The 22,500-nt window shown below is 24.1% G+C and overlaps 1 protein-coding gene across 1 annotated transcript in view; it reads left to right on the plus strand.

Moving 5' to 3' along the window:
- Window positions 1–22,500, plus strand: part of LOC100210228 (dedicator of cytokinesis protein 7) — a 72,545-nt gene that overhangs the window by 9,648 nt on the left and 40,397 nt on the right. Inside the window, exons 2-19 of the mRNA XM_065818462.1 lie at window positions 1,522–1,633; window positions 2,487–2,668; window positions 2,790–2,861; window positions 3,032–3,208; window positions 8,451–8,598; window positions 9,067–9,152; window positions 10,556–10,622; window positions 10,803–11,030; window positions 11,529–11,708; window positions 11,886–12,083; window positions 12,392–12,485; window positions 13,120–13,190; window positions 15,960–16,051; window positions 16,749–16,866; window positions 19,438–19,508; window positions 19,786–19,927; window positions 20,149–20,250; window positions 20,503–20,589. Coding sequence (XP_065674534.1) covers window positions 1,522–1,633; window positions 2,487–2,668; window positions 2,790–2,861; window positions 3,032–3,208; window positions 8,451–8,598; window positions 9,067–9,152; window positions 10,556–10,622; window positions 10,803–11,030; window positions 11,529–11,708; window positions 11,886–12,083; window positions 12,392–12,485; window positions 13,120–13,190; window positions 15,960–16,051; window positions 16,749–16,866; window positions 19,438–19,508; window positions 19,786–19,927; window positions 20,149–20,250; window positions 20,503–20,589 — 2,227 coding nt within the window. The remainder of the gene's footprint in view (window positions 1–1,521; window positions 1,634–2,486; window positions 2,669–2,789; window positions 2,862–3,031; window positions 3,209–8,450; window positions 8,599–9,066; window positions 9,153–10,555; window positions 10,623–10,802; window positions 11,031–11,528; window positions 11,709–11,885; window positions 12,084–12,391; window positions 12,486–13,119; window positions 13,191–15,959; window positions 16,052–16,748; window positions 16,867–19,437; window positions 19,509–19,785; window positions 19,928–20,148; window positions 20,251–20,502; window positions 20,590–22,500) is intronic.

The following is a 22,500-nucleotide window of genomic DNA, read 5'->3' on the forward strand; positions in this document are numbered from 1 at the left end:
CTATTTTCATTTTATCAATGTCTTTGAAAAGGTGGAGAAGAGTGTTAAAATGCATATCAATAAAATAATAATAATAAATAATAAAATAATAATTATTATTAATAAAGGTGGTTTAAATATTTATAATAATAATAGTTATTATTGTTAATAAAAAAAGTAGCTATAATAATTAATACTATATTTATGATATTTATTTCAAAATACTTAAAAGTCCCTACAAATAATAGTGGAAAAACGAAATAAAGCAAAATTTAATGTTTTTTAGGTTGAGTCGTATTTTACTTACATAAGAAAAAATAGTAAAAAACATCTAGTACATTTAAAATAAAATATCACTTTAATAAGTGTTATATAAATATGCAATAATAAAAAAAAGAAGAAAAAAGTTTATTCATTGTTATGTTTTTGTGAGCGTCTTTATGCTTAAAAAATTTTTAATTTTCTAAAATTTTGTAAAAAAGCAACATCAACAAAGTTTTAGTAGTTTAAAAATTTTTTTTTTTTTTATTAAAAACTTTAAAAAGCAGAAATTCTCTAGTTAATTAATTTAAAAAAGAAAAAAGAAAAAAGAAAAAAGAACTCTAGTTAATTGATTCAAAAAAGAAAAAAATTGGAATGCAGAATCCAAAAAGTCCCTATTATTTGACCCCAGTGTCCTTAGTCTCTAAAAATTGATAGAATTTCGCATCCCTGTAAACAAGACACATTATTGAAGGTTACATATAATTTCTAATCAATAAAAGTTAGCTTTCAGACTAGTTTTTTAAACTAGAATTTTACTTTGAAAAAGTTAATTTTGTGTCATAAAAAGGTCTATGCAAAGGGGAGAGGGAATAGTGTCCCCCTATGCACACACATCCCATCCCTCATCAGCTAGGCATGTATTTCAGTCACTATTTTTAAGTCTGCAAGAAACAAGTTCTTGGCTATTATTTTCAATATAAGTGTAAGGCTTGTTTTAGATTTACTAAAGTGAAATGCACGTCCACCCTGAATAAAATTAATTTATTTTATCATTTAAAAAAATACTGCAAATGTGTGCACCTGCAAAAACTAATTTTTTTTAATAATGAAAAAAAGTATTCTATGACTGCAACTTGCAACTTTTGGTTTGTAATCCTATCGCACCTTCTATTGCCCATGCTATCTATTTTTTAATGTTCTAACATCAAAAATGAATATAGTTTAAGCTTCTAAAAAGGAGCTATATCTATTTTTTTGAAAGTTTTTTCTACATTCACATTCTTTATTGAAAAAGGTAAAATTTTAAAAATAAAAAATATCTAACTTTGTAGGTATTAACAAAAAATAATTTTTCATCTTTATTTACAATTACAAAGTTATTGAAATTTAAAAATTACTGTGTTAAAATAATAATAATTTTTTTATTTCAAAACATATAAATTATTACTGTGTTTATGTCTGCAATTTATACATTTTTATATATATAATATTGTATTAACAGTTTTGTTGAAAAATTGTTAACATGACAATTTAATAATGTCCTTTTTGAAATTATAGAAACCAACAAACAAGCTCTGTTGCATCCTCTATGATGATACCTGGTAATCGCCAATCACAAATTTCAAAAGTTTCATTAACAGAACTTGCTAGTTACCAAAATGCTGCCTCAGTAAATTTATCTTGCCTTTCAGTTTTTCTTTTTGTTTATTTTTGATATAAATGATAGTTTAAAAAAGTATGAAAAAAGACAGAATAGGATAATCATTTAAGAACTAATTATTTCAAGTTTTAATTTACAATAAATAAATTAATTTTGTTTTTATTATCTTATTTTTATTTAATGGTTTACATATGTAATGGTATATTTTAATGCAGTAGTGGTATATTGTGGGTATACAAGGGAAATATGCTAAGTCCATTTTTGGCAGTACAGAGTTATTTATACCACTATTTAGTATTTTAAATTCTCTATCGTTTGATATGCCACACAAATTTAATAAATCAATTGTTAATGAGTTATTAGGATTTTTTATTTCAACTATTACACAAAAACTTATCATTTTAACTATTACGCAAAAACTTATTTGTTCATGATGTTTTTGGACTTGGAGTGCATTTCCCTTGTATACCGACGATATATTAATGCAGTAGTGGTATATGTTTATGCAGTTCTAATAATCTTCTATATATTATTATAATATATTATAATAATATTATATATATACATATATTATAATAATATTATAATCTTTTAATATCTTATTTTTACTTAGTGGTTTATATATGTAGTGGCATATGTTTATGCAGTAGTGGTATAGCTTAAAAAATTAGTAATTTTATGTAAATCAAATAATGAAAAATTAGAATTAAAAAAAAAAAAAAAAAAAACTAATAAAGTTCTTTTTTTCAAAAAATAAAAATAAATTCTGTCTTCATAAAGTAATTTTAAAGGATTCAATATAAATCTCTGTATTTCTTTAATTGTTTCTAAGCAACCAATAAGAAACTAAGAATATTTTTAGGCAACTTTTCAAGATGTTGTTGAGCCAGTTGACTTTGAAGAATTTATTATGCAGCAACAATCTCTAGCAGATGATAATAATCCTTTAGCTGTGCTCTCAGAGTTTCCTGACGATGATATAGAGGTAACCACAATCAAAAGAGCATACCGAACAGTAGGACCATCTGTTCCTGACGGAAACCTGTATTTGTTTTTATTTTTTTATTTTAACTTATCATATTTTTTTGTATTATATTCTTTTGTAAACTATTCATTTTTAAGATTTTTATTGTCATAATTTTTTTTTATGTTCTTTTTACTCTAGGTCTATTAATGATTCATTTGTAAAAGATTGCATAAAGTCGTACACAAATGATTGGTCTGTTGTAAACAGAAAGTATGCTTACTTTGTTAGTATACTAGCTAGATAAATATTTTAATTAAAGTTTTTTGAATAAAATTTTAATAAATGATAAAGTTATAGATGTTGAAGGGTTTCATTTGGGTTGAATCCCAAATAAAGAATCTTAAACAAACAAATAAAAAATATTCTTTGGATTTTTGTAGATATCAAATGAAGGGTTTTAAGAATAAGCGAATAAACAAAAAAAACACTTTGGATAAACAACAACATCGACATGAATATGAAATTGATAGTGTCAATAAAAATGAAGAAGAACAAAAGAAAGCAGACTCATTGCAAAAAGCAATTCAAGATACACCACGTGGAAGCTGGGCATCTAGGTAATTTTAGAACATAAAATAATTTTTTTTATTGATAGTAAATTTTAAACTAATGTAACAAATGTATAATAAAAATAATTAACTTGTTAAAATACATAAAAGTAAAAATAGAAACTAATTTAATATGTAATAAAAATAATTTAATTGTTAAAATACAAAAAATAAAAATAGAATTAGAATAATTTATGCAAATAAATATCACGTTATTTATCGCATAATAAAATAATAAATTTTTAATTTAGTTAATTTCTATTTGTTTTCTAGATGTTAATATTTAATTGCATAATAAAAGTTTTAATAATAAATATTTTCAATAATTTTTTTAAATCTAATTCACTCCCTTTATAAGTGCAAGCATTACTATTAGGTTGGAAGTTACTAGAAAACAAAAAAATATAGTTGAAGAACAAAAAAACGGCTGATAGAAGACTTAAAAGGAGTCAAGAAAACCTAAAGAGTGAGTTCCAAAGATTGAAGTGTGAGCAGAAAAACTAGATAAATAAAATTTGCTAAATGAGGAGTCAAGCTAGAAAAAGTTTTGGTTGTTGGAACTACAGACGATAGCTTCTTTGAGCAGCTAACAAGATAGTACTTGTAGAAAAGAGAAAGAGATTTTCAAGCTTAGCAGATAAAACTAATTCTAACATTCATATTGTGTTTTTAGACCTTGTCTTAAAGAGAAAAAGAAATAAAACAATAGCAAACAAGATAAATAGAAGAAACCTTAGCAGATGCTAAATTTAATAAAAAAATTTACAATCGATTGTATAGATGGTTTCACTTGTAAGTGACCGGGGCCCCGGCCCCAGCTAAAAATAAGACTTTTATCAAACCCAGCCCCAGCAAAACCATAAGATTTAGCAGGGGTTGATAGCTGGGGTTAGAAGAAAATTTATAATACTTTATATATTATAATTTTATGCTTACGTTTACTATTTATTAAATACTGGCATATATTTTATATAGTTTCAAACTCTAATTTATCCAACAAGATTGCAAGCAACCACCATTAAGTGATGAGTTACTTTAAAATGGAGAATAAGTAAAAATACTAGGAAATGGTTAATTGAAGTCTTGACAACCAAGGCTGCTGCACAGAGAAACAAGTTGAGCGCGGTACTACTAGGGACTTGGTGGGGATCAAACTCGGTATCTCCTACTTATGATGCAAGCGCTCTACCACTACACCACAACTGCATTACATTTACAATGTGCTTTTAGACTTTGTCTGAGAGTAAGAGGGTTGTTTTCATCAATATAAGAATATTATTGCAATATTTTTTTGCAGTAAATAAATAAGTTTTGTTGTCTAAAATTGCAGTCTTTAAGTCCAGAATAAAAATCCATAAGCTACAGCAAGCCTTAGGCTGTTACAGATGAGAGTTCAGATTAAAAATCAGCTGCTTGTTCTAAGCAATCAAAAAGTGAAGACTTTTTGTCAAGACAAGAGTATCAAGTTGAGTCGTCAACAAATAGAGCTATTTTAGATGTTAAATTTTAATGAAGATTGATATTGTATATAAGAGACAATACAGGAGCAAGAATAACTTTATTACTGCAGTTAGTAAGAAATAATTTAATAATCTCAAAACCTTTATATAAAGAAACTAATAACACAGCGAAGACTAATCGCAGGATAGTTGGAGAGATCAAAGTGTTATTTAGAGTTTTGAAAAATTGGAAACACTTATTTAGCAAATTAAATATTATTAAATATTATATAATTAATAAGATTAAATGTTAGACTTACTTTAGTTAATAATATTGTTGAAGACAAAAGTCTCTAGAACCTAACATCTGATTTGATACAAGATTTAGTAAACTGAGAATAACAGAGCTTAATATCAGACGGAACCTTTTTACATTGGCTTTTTACACCGGCTTGGAACAATAAAAGTACATTTGTTCTTAAGAGAGATGTTCTTGTAAAAAAGTTGAAATAAATGATTAATAAAGCAGCTGCTCAAATTGGTGAAAAATATGGAATAGAATGAGGTTTCACCTGGAATTGAAGAGTAGGAATAAAAGCTTCCTAACTTTTAGTCTAGAAGGAATAAAAGCTTCTGAGATGCGCTTTATACAAACATATTATGGACATAAACATATATGTGTGCTATTAATTTAGATGCTGGCATACAAGATCCTTTCATATTTACATAAAGTTTAGTATTTAGTATTTGCCAAAATTTAGGTGTAGTATTTGCCGAAAGAGAAGATGATAATGATAATGATGACAATGATGATGATAATGATGATGATGATGGTAATGATGATCATGTTGATCATAATGATGTTTATATATGCATATGTATACAAGATATAACATAAATTTTACTTTAAATTATACTTTAGGATGTTTATGCAGCCCTGGTCACAAACCCAGCCCTGGCTATATTTTGTCAAACCCAGCTCCGGTCAAATATCAACCCCGGTCGTTTACTATGCCAGACTTGTTGCAGTAGATCTTATTCCAATTTTTAAGTTAAAAAAGTATTGGTATTAAAAATGATTGGGCAGCACAAAACTAAAAACCTCCAAGTAATAGACATGGAGTGAAAAGTATGCTTTTGGAATATTGCAAAAAAGTAAAGTTCGATTTAGCTGATGACTTTAAAAAGTTGAAAAAAGCAGACACTCATTTTTCATTATCTTTAGATGAATGGCATTTTTTGAAAGGACAGGTTCAATCTCTTGGCATGTTAAGGATTAATTGTTCTATGACAGAAAAAGCAGAAAAAGCACTTTAAATGATTATAAAAAAGCTTTAAGATTTTAATTTAAATCCTGATCAAGATATTCTTGGTATAGTGATCGATGGAGCCATTTTGTGGAAAAATTAGGAAAAATTTTAAATATTGTTTATCAACTATGTAACACTCACATGGTATTCATGTTGCTGTTGTTGATGTTCTTTACAAACATTTCGAAGAATTTGACACTGATGATGAACATGACAAAGTTGATGAAATCAATGAAGATTCTGACAATGAACTAAGCAGGAAATGGTAAGAAGAGTTGGGCAACAACAATGTAATTTAATTGGTAGATAATCTTTGTGAGTTTATAATAAAAATTAGAAAAATTGCTAAGTTATTCAGGAGATCTACAACCAGAAATGATATTCTTCAACAACATCGTTTGATAGAGCTTAGAAAACAGCAATCAATGATTTTTGACACAAAAACAAAATGGAATTCTTTAATCATAATGCTTTCAACATATCTAAAGATAAAAAATGTTTTAGATCCCATTCTTAATGATCTGCCTGCCTGTGAATTAATGCTCACTTAATTGAAAATAGCCCATCAATTGATTCAAATGACAAGAGTGCTGCTCCAGAATCTAAGGAATTGTTGCCTAAGAAGAGGAAAATTGATGAACTTTATGAATATTTATCTGACACTGTTGTGACTTCACTAACAAAAAATATGTTATCATTTATTAAAAAATAATTTGCATTGTTTGAAGCGTCTAATGATCAACTAAAAGGTTTGGAAAAGTTAAATTCAACTTTTTCTACTTTGCCACCTTCATCTGTGGAAGCTGAAAGATGCTTCAGGGCAGGGCAGGGCGGCTGGCTTATTCATTACTAAACTTAGAACATCATTTAGTGATGGAATGATTGATACATTATGTTTTTAAGGTCATATTTAACCAGAAATAAATAGTTTTCATGTGTTTGGCAAAAGCATTAAGCCAATTTCCTTATTCTATATATAATAAAATGTGCTACCCTAAATAATATTTTGTTATGTTGTTATATTGGTTAACAAGATGTCCATAAAAGGATGTCTTTACTTTTTACCATACACCAGATTACTTTGTACCAAAAAACAAATGTTATTATTAATCCCATAATTATTTGATATTTATATAGATTATTGAATTATTTAAATAATTTTAAAGATATTATTTGTTATTTAAATAGTTTAATTTGCCCATTATTTGATCAGCCCTAAATGTATCCCCGACACACACAACGTCTTAGTGCACACTTATTTTCAACTTTAAAAAACGCTCTTATAACTCACATTATTATTAAATTGCACTCTAATTATCTTTTATGGAAGTATATATATGCATAAATATGTATATATATATATGTATATATATATATATATATATATATATACGTATATATATATATACGTATATATATACATATATACGTATATATATACATATATATACGTATATATATACATTAGAGTGATCATGATGCATACGGGGTAAGTTGCATCACTTTTCTTGGGATAAATTAAATCATAAAATAACTGCAGGTTTTATTGATTTTATGCACATAAGAAATTGAGGACAAGCTGTGCCCCATTTTTTTATTTGTCTATTCAGATTATTTATAACAATATTCTTTTCTGGCTATTATATGTTGTTTTTTAATAAAGGCACACTTTTGGGTGATTTCAAAATCAAGTTTGCTTTAAGTAAATGCCCTCACACTGTACTTTGGGTTATATTTAACTCTAATCTTTTTGTTTGTTTATATGGAAAATATTGTTATGCTGCATGCTTTCTAAGATAACATTCAAAAAGTTAGGAATGTTTTAGCAACCATAATGTGTTGTGCACAATCCCAGGAGCCCAATTGTTTCATCACTTCACCTTATTACATTTTTTCAATAATTAAGGTTTAAACTGATGATTCATTAAACTCAGAAAAAAATTTGGTGTAATCAAAAATGTGAATAAACACTTTAAATTTCTCTAATAAATTTTTTAAAAGATTTATTTATATATTTTTTAAAACCTGAATGATTATGTTTTAATATATTGTCAAATAGTTATGGGATTGGAAATTAAAGTTAATTAGCACTGTTATTTTTTAGAACATACTTTAAAGAAAATGCTATAAATATATATTTTTTAAACTTTTTTTCTCAATAAAGCATTAAAAAACTTGCATTAAGAATAAGTATATTTTTTGAATAAAATAAAAAAATATTTAACTTACTAAAATGCAATTTCAGTGTTATTGAAAATCAGATTTAATAGATCGAAATGTTAAAATACAATTTATTTGAATGGCTTTAAAATCGAAGTAAAATTTTAAGATATTCAGCTCATATTGTTATAATATTGTAAATATTACTAACATTATTTTGTAATGTTTATATTGAAAGATATTTACATTATTCATGAATATTAATAAATTGAATTTAAAAAATAACTAAAAATAATTGAATTGAGTTTAATATATTATTATAATTTCATATTTTGCTTTTAGCATTTTTGACTTGCAGTCTTGCCCACCAGACCCTTTGCTTGAAGCACTATTTGATGACATTTCATTTGAAGAAATGGATAGACAAAATGAGATATTTCGTCATAAAAAAAGACTAGATTCAATGTTTTCTTTCTTTACGCAGTCAGAAGTAAGTATTTTATAACTTTTTAAATGCATGTTTAGTAATGTTTTAACAATATTTTAATAATGATCACCATTTTTATCATCATCATCATCATCATCATCATCATCATCATCATCATCATCATCATCATCATCATCATCATCATCATCATCATCATCATCACATCAACATAATCATTATCATCATCATCATTATCATCATCATCATCGTCATCATCATTATCTTAATCATCATTGCATCATCATAATCATTATCATCATCATCATCATCATCGTCATAATTGTCATCAATATCACCATTGTAATGATCATCATCATTATCATCATTGTCATCTTCATCGTCATCATCATCACTACCATCATTATCATTATCATCTTTATTATCACCATCATCATCATTATCATCATCTACAGCATTATAATTATCAGTATCAAATGACAATATTTAACAAAGCTAACTTTTTTTTAAAAGGATGTTCAGTTTGTTACACGTACTCCAGCTGTCATTCCTCAAGAGCATTTTGGCCAACGAATCCTTGTTAGATGCACTGAGCTAAAGTAATACAATATAAAATAATTATTATAATTTATAATTATTATTTTGAATAATATTGGTAGTTTATTGTCATAAGTTTGCTGAGCAAAAGCTCAATCACACCTACTTAAAATTTTATACTCTTTTTAATTATTTAAAATTCTATACTCTCTCACTCTACATTAAAACTTCTCCCCTAAGGAAAATCTTTTAATGATCTAAAAAAATTTTAAATTTTTTTAAAGTTTGAAAAAACAATTGTTATTTGAGTAATTTACTGAGAATTAAATACATAAAATAAATAAATCTAGATAAATGGAATTATACAATACATAAAATATAAAAAATAAACAAAAAATATAAAAAAAGAAAAAAAAGGAATTGATTAATAGTTAAGAATTAAAAAGATAATGTAAAGTATAATTAAAAACATAACAGTATAAAATAATTTAGTAAATTTATTTGGTTATCATGACAAAATTATTTAAATTTTTAATGGCTTTTTACATTATTAATGAATAATTATATACAAGTCATTTGTTATAATTAGAAATTTGACCTGATGTTACTAAATATAATTAAAAATATAACAGTATAAAATAAATAAGTATAATTTATTTGGTTGTCATGGTGAAATTATTCAAATTTTAGTAATTTATTATAACGAGTCATTTGTTATGATATGCATGGCCCCCACAAAGGAAGGGGGGGGTTGCCACACTGTAGCGCTGGTGCTTGCAGGTAAAGAGGTGGTGGTAACCAGAAAAATAGGTAAAATATTATTGTTTTGAATTAAAAATAAATGTGAAAAGAAAAGAAAAACTTTTGAACCAAAAACATTGTCTAAAATTAAAAAGTAGAAAACAAACAGATATTTAAACAATTCAGGTAACATTGTTTTTTTACTTATTTCATATATATTGCCGTTTTTTTACGTTGATTACTTTGAGCGATTCCTTAAGCTAAACTAATCTTCGTTATGAAATTCTTTTATATGTTTTATGAATTCGTTACCATGCATCATTTTAAGAATTATAAGAAAAGTTTTTATTAACCTGATCTAAGTTGCAGAACCTCAAGAGATTTTTTTTGGATGGAACTTGTAATAATTTCAACACCACATTAAAATGTATATGTCCTAATATAGAATCAGCTTAATGTCATGACCAAGACATTTTTATAGTTCATAACATAGATTAAGAATACTAAGACAAAATTTTAGTTGTAAAATTAGAAAAAAACATTGCTTTTATAAAAAAAACAACGTATTTTTCTTGCAACTATACTACAATTAATGTCATCATGGAAACCAAATATTCATATTTTATACTTTTGTAAATTTAATCTCTATTTCATCTTAGAAGTTCATAACTGTAAAGTAAATAATAAAAATTAAAAAACTGTATATTTATTAAATATTTTCCAGACTGGATTTAGATGTTGAGCCAATATTTGCTACCATGGCACTCTATGATTATAAACAGAAAAAAAAAGTATTTTTTATTTTACATTTTTTTGTTTTTACATGTTTAATAAAGTATTTTAAATTTTAAATTTGTATGTATTTAATGTATTTAATTAAAGTGTTTCACATAATGTATAAAAAAGTATTTATTAATTGTTTTAAATTTAAAAATGATTTATTTTTTATTTTATTTTTTAATCATTTTTAGATATCAGAAAACTTTCATTTTGATATGAATGAAGATTCACACAAAAAAATGATGTCATCTCATTCAAAGGGAAAACCTGATATTTCAACGTTAGCAAAATCATGCATTTTTTCAGTTACTTATCCTTCAAATGAAGTTTGTCTTGTCATAAAATTAGAAAAAGTTTTGCAGCAGGGTGAGATTACTGATTGTGCTGAGCCATACATGAAAGATTCAGATAATCCAAAGGTATGACGATGTCTTCATTTCTGTCTTTACACCCTGACAAGTGTAAGTTGTTAATGAGATTTGAATGTTGGTAAAATGAGACACTATTTTATATTTTGTCTTAATTATCTTTTGTCTCTACTATTATTTTTTTAAAGTTAAAAGTGAAAAAAAAAAGATTTCCAAAAAGAAATTTCACTTCTTTTTGGATCAAATATAAAAAAATAAGTTAATAAATTAAATATTGTAAAAAGATAAAAATAAATCTTAATAATATGCTGATTCAGCATTAAGGTGTATATTTGCTGAATCAGCATGTTTTAAAATATTATATAATAATAATATATAAATACTAGCTTTAGGACTTAACAAGCTTTAAAAGTTATGATCAGTTGATCAGTTAGTTTACAAATATTCAAAATTTACAAAATTTACAAAAATGTTGTGATATATTTAATATTAAAAATGTTATTAATAACATTTTAATGAATATTATTAATAAATATTATTAATAAATAGGTCAAGGAAAAAGCTCGAGCTCTAGCAGAACAGTTCTGTGAAAAAAATGGAGCTTATAGAATGCCATTTGCATGGACTGCCATACACTTGGTTGACGTTATTACTGGAGCTAATGTTGGAGAAACTAATAACCAAGGGAGTAATGAACAGTTGTCTAAAGATAATGGGAACAAGAACAATGTAAGATTGTAGACATTTTTTTGCTTTGATTTTATTTAGACTAAATTATGTGGTTATTTTTCTAAACAAAATCAAGAGTATTTTAGTATTTACATAAAAAATTAATTTAACAAATTATAATAAATCCAAGTAAATATATTTATATATTTTTGTTATATTTGAAATGCTCTCCTACAGTCTCCTGATGGGCCTCCTAGTCTCAGAAATTCCATGAGGCGTCAGGGTGATTCATTAACGCGTCGACCATCAAATAACTCAGACAATGCTCGTCCTTCATTTCGTTATGAACGTACTCAAGGAGAGCCAGAAGAACATGTTGTTGATTTAAATAATTTTAGAGCAATTTGTTTAACTGTTAGTACATTCTTCAAACAGGTATTTTTTCTTACCTTTAGTACCATCTTTAAAGATATTTTTATTTGAATGTTATTTTTTTTATTAAACATTTAATTTTATTTTTTTATCATTTTTTTTTTTAGTTATTAAATGTATTAAAAATATAAATAAAAGCTAAACCCAAAAATCAAGTAGAAAGTAAATTTATTATTAAAGACTTTTAAAGTTTCAAAAATTAAATGTTTCCAGACCTTGCTTTTTTATAGAAAAAACAGAAAAATTAACCACACAAATGACAAAATCCCTCCAAAAAAAAATTTGCTTTTTATAAATAAATCTCCTTTTAGGAATCTGAAAAATTAAGTGATGATGATTTAATCAAATTGCTTGCTGATCTGCGTAGACCAAATTCTTTACTTAAAAAGCTTAAATGTATTCAAGGTATGACTTTTACTATAAATGTATTCAAGGTATGACTTTTACTATACTTTTTCTTTTAATGTTTTTTTCTTTAATCTATGTTTAAAGATGGAAAATTATTGAAGTTTTAGCATTTAAACTTTAAAAAACAAACCTCAATCAGCTTCATAATCCCTAGATAATAAGTAATTCTACTAATTGATGAAAAAGACTTTTTTTTCCTACACAAACTAACAGTTACCTTTTTTTAATGATTTGACGTGAAGAATGTTTTATGCTGTTAGAGCAAGAGTGTGAAGCCACACCTGTTTTTCTTGTTCTTAAGGACCATCTTTTTATATCATTATTTTGTACAAATGTAAAAGTCTGTATGATGTTCCTTTTTACAATCATTTCTACAATTTATTATATAATTATTATATTGAGTAATATTAATAGATGTTTTTGTTTTACTTCAGATATTATAAATGTTATAATGGTATATGTGACTATTGATTAAAAGCTTTAAATTTATTATTATGGTGCTACTTTAAGGTTGCTTTTAAATAAGCATAACAGTGAATAATAGTAATAGCGCAGGTACAAAAAAGCAATTCAATATCATTAAAAATCAATCAGTATTGAAGTTTTCAAATTTTTAATTGTTTTGATTTAGGAATTTTAAAGATGGATATAACACCACCTCCAGAGAATATAAAATACAGTTTGACACCTGAGCTGCAACCGGTTATTTTTAATGCTTTAGTTTATTAAATATCTTTGGGTCATTTTATGCCAAATAGACCAAAATTTTAGAATTTCAACATGAACCACCTCAGATTTTGAAGAAACCTGATGGATTGGTTTATATCAATGAGCAAAATTTCCACATAAAATTTCTTCTGGTTCATGATTTTTCAAACGAAATCTTCAGTGGCACAAAACATGTTTTGTTAATAGTTTGAACATTTTTCAAAACAAATTTCAGAAAGTTTTCAAGTTTTTCTTTTATTATATACAACTCTAGACTTTAGTAAAATGTTGAAATTAAATTTTTAATATCACATTTTACCTATAATAACTACCTAAAAAGCTTAAATAATTGTTTTCAAATATAAAAAGTTGAATTTTGATGGGTCAATATACAAATTTGGCAATTTAAGAAGTGAAAAGACATTTTTTTAGTTTCTGTATAAGTTTGGCTTCTTAATTTTTAGAATTTTGCATATAAGAACCTATTCATTAAGAAATTATGGATTCTTAAAAAATGACTCTGGCTAAAACTTAAAAAATTGCGATTTGATCTGAAATCACTGGTAACCTAGGATCTTAAGCTTTTTTTACTGATTTTATAGATTTTATTTCAGTGATTTCAGAAAAAAAAAGGTACAAATGATATAATTATAAGCTACAAAGTCAGACCCATAAAATTTGCACACAATGCATTAAAAAATAAAAATGAAGTTGCTGATGTATTTTAGTTTGTCCTTTCAATTGTAATAAAATATATATTAATGTAAAACAATAGTAGTTTCTCTTTCCTGGAATTGTTGAACACTTACTTTTTCCTAGAATTATAGCATAACACTATTCTGATTTATCATTAACATTAATTATTGATTACATTATTTGAAATGTGTTAAAATGTATTCTTTTGATATCTTGTCTACACCAATCATACGTCTACACCAATCATATATTTTTTTTGGTGAATAACTTTTACATTTTATTTTATCTTCTTCAATCAAGTAAATAGCAAAAGGATCCAATGTTGCTTGACACATTCTGATGGAAATCTTGTACTGCATCATGAATTACTTGTACTGCATCATGAATAACAAAAAAAAAAAAAAAAAAAAAAAATTTAAAAATCATGATATAAATATAAGACATAATATAGATATAAGTAATATTATAAATATAAGGCATAATATAAATATAAGAAATAATATAAATATAAGAAATAATATTAATATAAGAAATAATATTAATATAAGAAATAATATAAATATAAGAAATAATATAAATATAAGATATAGTATAAATACAAGAAATAATATAAACATAAGACATAATATAAATATAAGACATAACATAGATATAAGATATAATATTAGGATATGATTACTTAGAATGTTATTTTTAGATGCTTTAAATATGATATTTGATTTTTGGCTATTTAGTAATTGCCTCCTAATTGGTTTAATTGTTGACAAACTTTTTCAATAAAATCATCCACCAGGAGAGTTACTGGAACTATATAATTTTTTTTTGTTGGCTTTGTTTTACTAGAGCATGATTAGAGCGGTATACAATAAAAAAGTTATGTTTTCTGAAATTTTGTTTTTAAAATAGAGCTAAAAAGTATAAACAAAAATGTTTTTACTCTTTGAAGTTTTTATTTATTAAAAAATCAGAAGTTTCAAATGACCATATCTCATGAACTTCAAAAGATTTTATGCTTTATTTTTTTGGAATTGCTTTTCTCATTGATATAAACCAACCCACCAAGTTTCATCAAAATCTGAGATGGTTCATGATCCACTTGGCTTGGAATGACTTTTTTTAATTATATTTAGCTTTAAAAAATTTTATTTTTTAAAAACCTTTTTTAATTAATTTTTTAAATTTTGGGCTGTCCAGAATGCAGAATGTAATTACCTTTTTTAAATATTAAGTTGAAAACAACAAAGAGATTTTTTTTTACAAAAAGTAACTTTAATCTCTTATTTAATGATTGTTTTGTTTTATTATGAGTTGCCATCTTTCCAATACTTTCATGATTCTAATTTATTAATCTACTGATCTTTTGAAGTAAAATGTTCTTTGAGGTTTGTTATAACTAATTTTTCTGATATAAATGTTTTTCCAGCTAAAAAATTTTGTAATTAACACAACAGATAGTAGTCTGATGATGTACAATCAGGGCTGTAATGTGCGTAATATAGTACGTTCCCATCAATTTCCAATAATTTTTGGTGAATAATTATAGAATTATGTGGTCGTGCATTATAGTGAAAAACAACATCTTTACAATTTACTTATTTATCAAACTAATTCTGGACATCTCTTCTTGATGGACAATCTTTCTGGACAACCCAGTAATATTTTATAATATTAAATTTTTTTTATTATACTAATATTTAAAACATTGGGTATTCAAAAGGTTTTAAATAGTTCTTTCAAGTTTCAAGTTATCGAAATTTATTTATTTGAAAAATCGATTTGAAAATAAAAAAATGCTTTTTTAAATCTAAAATCTGATTTAGCATTTGAAAAATGAGCATTTACTAACATTTATTTATTTATTGAAATTAATTAATTAAAATAATTAAAGGGATCGAAGTTGCGGAGTCACATCTTAACTAATTATAAACATTTTTAATTTTTCTTTTATCTTAATATTTCTTTTCTTAATTACTCTTTTATTCTATCTATTTAATTTTTTTTTTATTATTTTTTTTTATTTTAGTAATTGAGTATTAATGAGGTAATAAAGCATTATCATTTAATTAGGTCAATCCATACCCAGATAAACAAGGAGCTCCTGTAAAAGAAATTCAGGAGTTTGCGCCAAAAGAAGTTTTTGTTCCATATGTTACATATAGGTTTAAGTTTAATCCATTTATTCAATTTATTCCTTTAATTTATTTTTTTAATTATTTTGTTGCTTTAATGTTTTTATAAAATTTGTCTTTTATAAATGTTATTATTTTTTGTATGGATAAAGAAATATTTTTGTGTGAATGAACTTGTGTTTGGTGGGTGGAATAAATAAATGGGGTGGAGTAAATAAATTTGTTCAACAACAACAATAACAAATTTATAATATGCAATATGTAAAAAAAATTTTATGTTTTCTGTAAAATTAGCGTAGGTTCAATTTTACATTTTTTTAAAAAAAAGGAATAAAAAACATCAAGATAAATAAAAAATTTTAAAAAAAAGTTTTAATTACTTTTAACATGAGTATTTAAAAATAATAAATTATAGTTAAAGCTCTATATTTTTGAAATGTACCAAATGTGTTTGCTTCCTCCAAAAATTATTAGAAGTCAATTAAACTTGAGTAACATTTTGTGATGTGGTGTGAGTATTCTTAAGTCAAGTAATTTAAAATGTGAATTATATTCATTAAAATTAATATTAAAATACACGATTAGTTATTAAAATATGCAATTAATAAAAAGAATATGCAATTAATAAATAAAATATGCAATTAATTATTAAAATATGCAATTAACTATTTAATATTAAAAAAATGTAATAAAACAAAAATTATAAATGCATCAGATTTTTTTTTAGGAATACACTTTACGTTTACCCGACCTCATTAAACTTCACTAATAGATCTGGTTCTGCAAGAAATATTGCAATTAAGATACAACTAATGGCTGGGGAAGATTCTTCTCATGCTTTATTGGTAAATAATATTTAAATAATAATTTTTATTTCAAAATATTTTTCAAGTTTTTTTCTTTTTCTAAAATATTTATATATATTGATTCAGGTTCTACTTTTTAATAAATTTGTTTTAACTTGTTGTTCAAATAATTACTGAAAACAATTACTAATTAATTTTTATTTAATTATTATTTTTTTAAACTGCATAATAGTTGTAGTTGTCCTAATGGGTATGTGATTAAGTTGTATGGTTATATAGATGATATAACCATACAACTAAATCACATAGCCATATATATATATATATATATATATATATATATATATATATATATATATATATATATATATATATATATATATATATATATATATATATATATGTATGTGTATATATATATATATGTATGTATATATATATATATATGTATGTATATATATATATATGTATGTATATATATATATATATATATATATATATATATATATATATATATATATATATATATATATATACATACATATATATATATATACATACATACATATATATATATATATACATACATATATATGTATACACATACATATATATATATATATATATATATATATATATATATATATATATATATATATATATATATATATATATATATATATATATATATATATATATATATGGCTATGTGATTTAGTTGTATGTGTGTGTGTGTGTGTGTTTCATAAAAGCAGATGCAAAACAAAATAATTTTAATTTGGTTTTGTAAAAGTTGGGACAAAATAAAAAAATAGTAAAATATTATTGTTTAACTTTTTTCATTGTAATTTATATAAATTGTATTTATTATATATAAATTGTATTTCTTATGTACCAAACGTATGTATCGATTAAAGATGTATTTCTTATTTAACAATTTTACAAGGTGTATTTCTTATGTATCAATTTGACTCATTTTGATGACTGTTGATGTTGTGGTTATTGCATGCGATCATAGCTATCCCATCAGCTGGCACTTCGATTTGTTTTTGTTTTCTCAGCTACTATACTGTTTTTATTATGTAACATTGTTTGATTTATTTTTTAGGTTTTTTTTTATAAAACTGGAAATTATTTTGATTTAATACACTTTGATAATGATTTGAAAATCATTTTCAAAATGTATTAGATCATGCAGGTAAAAAGTTTTAAAAAATACCTTTCAGAATGTTATTATAAAAATTTTAAATTATAAATTAAAGTGTCAAACAATAAATTAGCTTCAAAATTAATTTATATTTCCATGCTTAAGTATGCTGCAAATGGTAAATAATAATGTTAGCTAATCTTAAAAAAACAACTTAAAAGTTGACAATATAAGTAGATTTAAAAGGAAACCTATTAAAATAATTAAAGAAATAAATTACATTTAATTATTTTTAAGCCATATGAATATTTTATTTTTTATGGTTTTATGTTTATTTGACTTTATTTGTTTATTAGATTCATTTTATTTTTTTTAAATTCAAAGTATATAATCAACTATTTTGACAAGAATTTTTTAGGGTTATGACAAAAAATTATTTTCTTGGTCTGCAGCAGGAATAATATTTCCAAATCTCTATAAAATTTTACTTCTTTAGTTTACTTTGGAAAAAAAAGATTTTTGGTAAAATGTGACACCTACATGTCCTTGGGTGTCTTAGTGTTGGAACTTTTTTTTAGAAATAGCTCTAATGATAATTTATAAATAAGCAGGTGACCATCATCATCAGGTGACCATCATCATCAGGTGACCAAAGTTCATCATTTGTGACTACAGGAGATATAAAGTTTTGCAAAAATTTTTTCAATTAAAACTCTACTGTTGATACTGTTGTTACTTGTGTGTGTTGTTATTGTGTGTAGGTGAAATACTCAATATCTATATATATAATATTTATATATAAGTACACAAATCTATATATATAAGTACACAAAAATATTGTTGCTTAAATTTTTGAAAAGTTGTTTAGAAACAAAGTTAACTATTTTACACTGTTACCAGTTTTACAATGAAAATTATTGACATCAACAATAAATAATTGTTATAATATTTTAGATTTTTTTTAGCATTTTTAGGTATTCTCTTCTGTTGAGTAAAAAAAAATTTGTTTTTAAAAAAGCAAAATTCAATTTGAAAATAGTCAATATAGTTGAAATTGTTAATATAGTTTTTATCCACATCTAAACAAAAAAAAATTCGGCAAGTTCATTCAAATTAACACATCTGTTAATAATCATTAAAGATCCATTAATAATGTTTATTAAAACTTATTGTTGATAAATACATTTTTTTGATAGGAAAAAAAAACGTCAAATAAGATACTGAATATATAATGTGACCAACATCCTTATGTAGAAGAAAATCGTAAAAATCTTTTATTAGATTATATAAAATGTAATATACTTGTATAAAAATCATTGCTTTGCAAGTTGAATTAACTGTTCTCAACACTTGGGGATCCCTTCAAGGATTTTTAAGAATATATTATTTAAACACTTATATTATATACAGTTATATTATATTTCTTTAAATATCTTATAAATATTTAAATTTTTTCTTTTTAGAATATATATGGTAAATCTTGTGGGAAGGAGTTTGTTTCAGAATGTTATACTCCAATTGTTTATCACAACAAGTATTTTTTTAATTTTTTACATTTATTGTAATACTTATTTCATAGATATGTGTTTTATGAAATATAAACATATTTCATAACTTTTTATTTTATTGTAATATTTCTTTCTTGGTTGTTTATAGAAATTAAATACTAGTTTGCAATTAAATATTGTTAATTTATTATTATGATTGTTTATTCTATTTTAATATGAATTATAAAAATTTATTTTTTCAATCACATCTTCAATGACATTTATCAGCAATGACATTTATCAGCAAATTTTTACTAAAATTAGATATCCCTTCTTTTATGAAGAAGTGAAGGTTAAACTTCCAATGAATCTTGATGACAGACATCATTTGTTGTTTACATTTTATCATATCAGTTTTAAATCGGACACCAATGGATCTCTTGAAGCAACACCTGTGGGATTCACTGTATTCACCTTTTTTAGAGATTATTTTTTGTTGATTTAGTTGACTTCTGTTTTATTTATTACTTTTTATTATTTTTTAACTTTAGTTTTATTAGTTTAGCTTAAATTTACTTTTATTTTTATTTTTTTGTTCTATATTTTTACTTGTGTAAATATATTTTCAGTTTATTTTGTTTATTGAAAATTTTAATAAATTTTTTTCATTGCATATATGTATTTTAGTGGGTGCCTTTATTAAAAGATGGTCGATTGCATTTGGGTGAATTTAATCTACCAGTGGCTATTGAAAAACTTCCTAGCGGCTACAGTATACTATCTACAGATGTATGTGTGCATTTGTGTGTGTAATTGTTTTTAGAAAAGTTGTGTATTATGTGTATTATGGAGAATTTCAAGTGATATCAAAATTTCATTCAAATTCTGTGATTTTATGTATACATTTAATCATGCAGGGTTTTTATTATTATTATGTGTTGATTTGTGTTTAAAATGTTCCAATTCAAAAATTATTAATTTTTTTTTCTGTTAAATTTAAACTTCTTTGCTATTATATTTTTATATTTAAAAAATGTTTAGACCCCTCTTCCAAATATGAAATGGGTTGACGGTCATAAAGGAATTTTTACTTGTGCTGTCCGTGCTGAAACATCTCTTCATACTCAGGTTATTATTAGTTTTCTTTAGTTATTACTTTATTATTTTATTACTCTGTTATAACTAACAAGTTATAACAACCTTGAAATCTAAATTGACTTTGACTTCAAATTGATTTCAAAGTATAGTAAAAAACTATAATATAAAAGAAAAATGAAATTTTCATTTAAGTATGTTACTTATAGCAAATCTCTATGTATATATGAAAAATAAAAAATGGACAAGTGTTTGGTTTACCTTTTCAAAAGGTTGCGCCTTTAATATACCAAATTTCATAATTCAGTTTTTATGACATACCTTAAATCTGCAACAGACTAGAACAAGTTATATTGATCAATGTTTACTATTTCTTCTATCAATTAATTATAATTAGTTAATAGATTATTAATTGTTCTGTTAATCATGTCTTCTCTCGACTGTTTTCTTGCTTTTTATAACAATTCTTTTTTATCATTCTTCTGGAACCAACTTTTTTTTTAAAAATCAACGAAGTTATCAGTAAAAACTTATATCAAATAAATTAATGCAAATTTTTTATGAAAACTTGGAAAACTGTTTTAGCTTTGTGATTGCACTTGAAAAATGATTTTAATTAAATTTTCTTTTAAATCATTACTATTATAATATATAAGTTATAACAAGTATATAATATACTATATAATATTTAAATTATACGTAGTATACTATATAATACATAAGTTATAAGTACTATATATCATATAAGTTATAACAAGTAAATAGAAATAGGTAAAATAAAAAAGTATTAAAAAATAAATAATAAAGCATATATTGTTTTTAATACATTATATTCAAATGTAAAAGGAAATGATTTAAGGAATATTTAAACTTAAAAAAAGATGACAGACGGCAGATAGTGATATGCCAACAAGTTATCAGAGTTTACCTCTGAGTCGATGGTAAAAGTTCAGTTAACTCAAATAAATGTTAAGGGTAAACCCTCTCCGTTTATTTGCCTTGTAGAAAAAAAACCAGGTGTATAAAATTTGATATGAAAAGAAACGTCTTTCAACATTAATAGAAAGATATCAGGTTTAAACTTTTTTTTATACCAAACCCCGAAGAATTGTTAGGTCGATTAGACAATAATTATACTACAAAAAAATGAAAAATAAAAGTTGATAAACAGAAAATCATAATTTAAATTAAAATTACTCGAAATGGAATTACTGGGTTACTGAGTTTGTACATCAATTTTTATTTAATTATTTTTTGCTTCTTTTTTTGTCATTAACTAGGATTTGAAACTAATTTTTGAGGAAGTTTTAATGGTAAAATAGAACATTTGAGTTTACTGGAGATATAATGTTATAAGTGGAAACTTGAAAAAACTTTAGCTGAATGAATTGTTTGCTTAAGTTAATTGTTGAATCATTTTAATAAAAAATTACTTTGTTATACCTGCTGAAATTGTACTTAAAAAAGATTTTTTGTTTAGTTAAAAGTTTTTGGTATTATCTCCTAAACAGGTTAAAGCCAGGAAGTGTATCTTGTTTTAAAAAATTGCTCAAACTCTTTCATAATGTCATATTTAATTTGAAAATTTTTATTTTCATATTTAAGTGAGAAGATTGGTATTTTGGAAACCTAATCTAATTACACATGTATAGAACCATAGGCAACATGGCTGACATGGCAACATGATCAGATATTAACTCAATAGGTATTGAGTTTACATGCATTAGATTATAGTTTAATGATGGCTCCCAAAGAGAAGAAAGGCTTTGACATTTGACAATACCTAAAGGTTTTCCAATATTATCTAAAATCATGAATAATATTTTAACAGTTCTTTGAGAGATGAAGATTGCTCTTGCAATGATGAAGTTATGACTAACATTCAATGTTTCTTAAAAATATCAAGTAAAACTTAAATAGTTCTGCTGCCTTTGCTGTAGTATT

This window comes from Hydra vulgaris, chromosome 14 (genome assembly GCF_038396675.1).
Source record: "Hydra vulgaris chromosome 14, alternate assembly HydraT2T_AEP".
Classification (NCBI taxonomy): Eukaryota; Metazoa; Cnidaria; class Hydrozoa; order Anthoathecata; family Hydridae; genus Hydra; species Hydra vulgaris.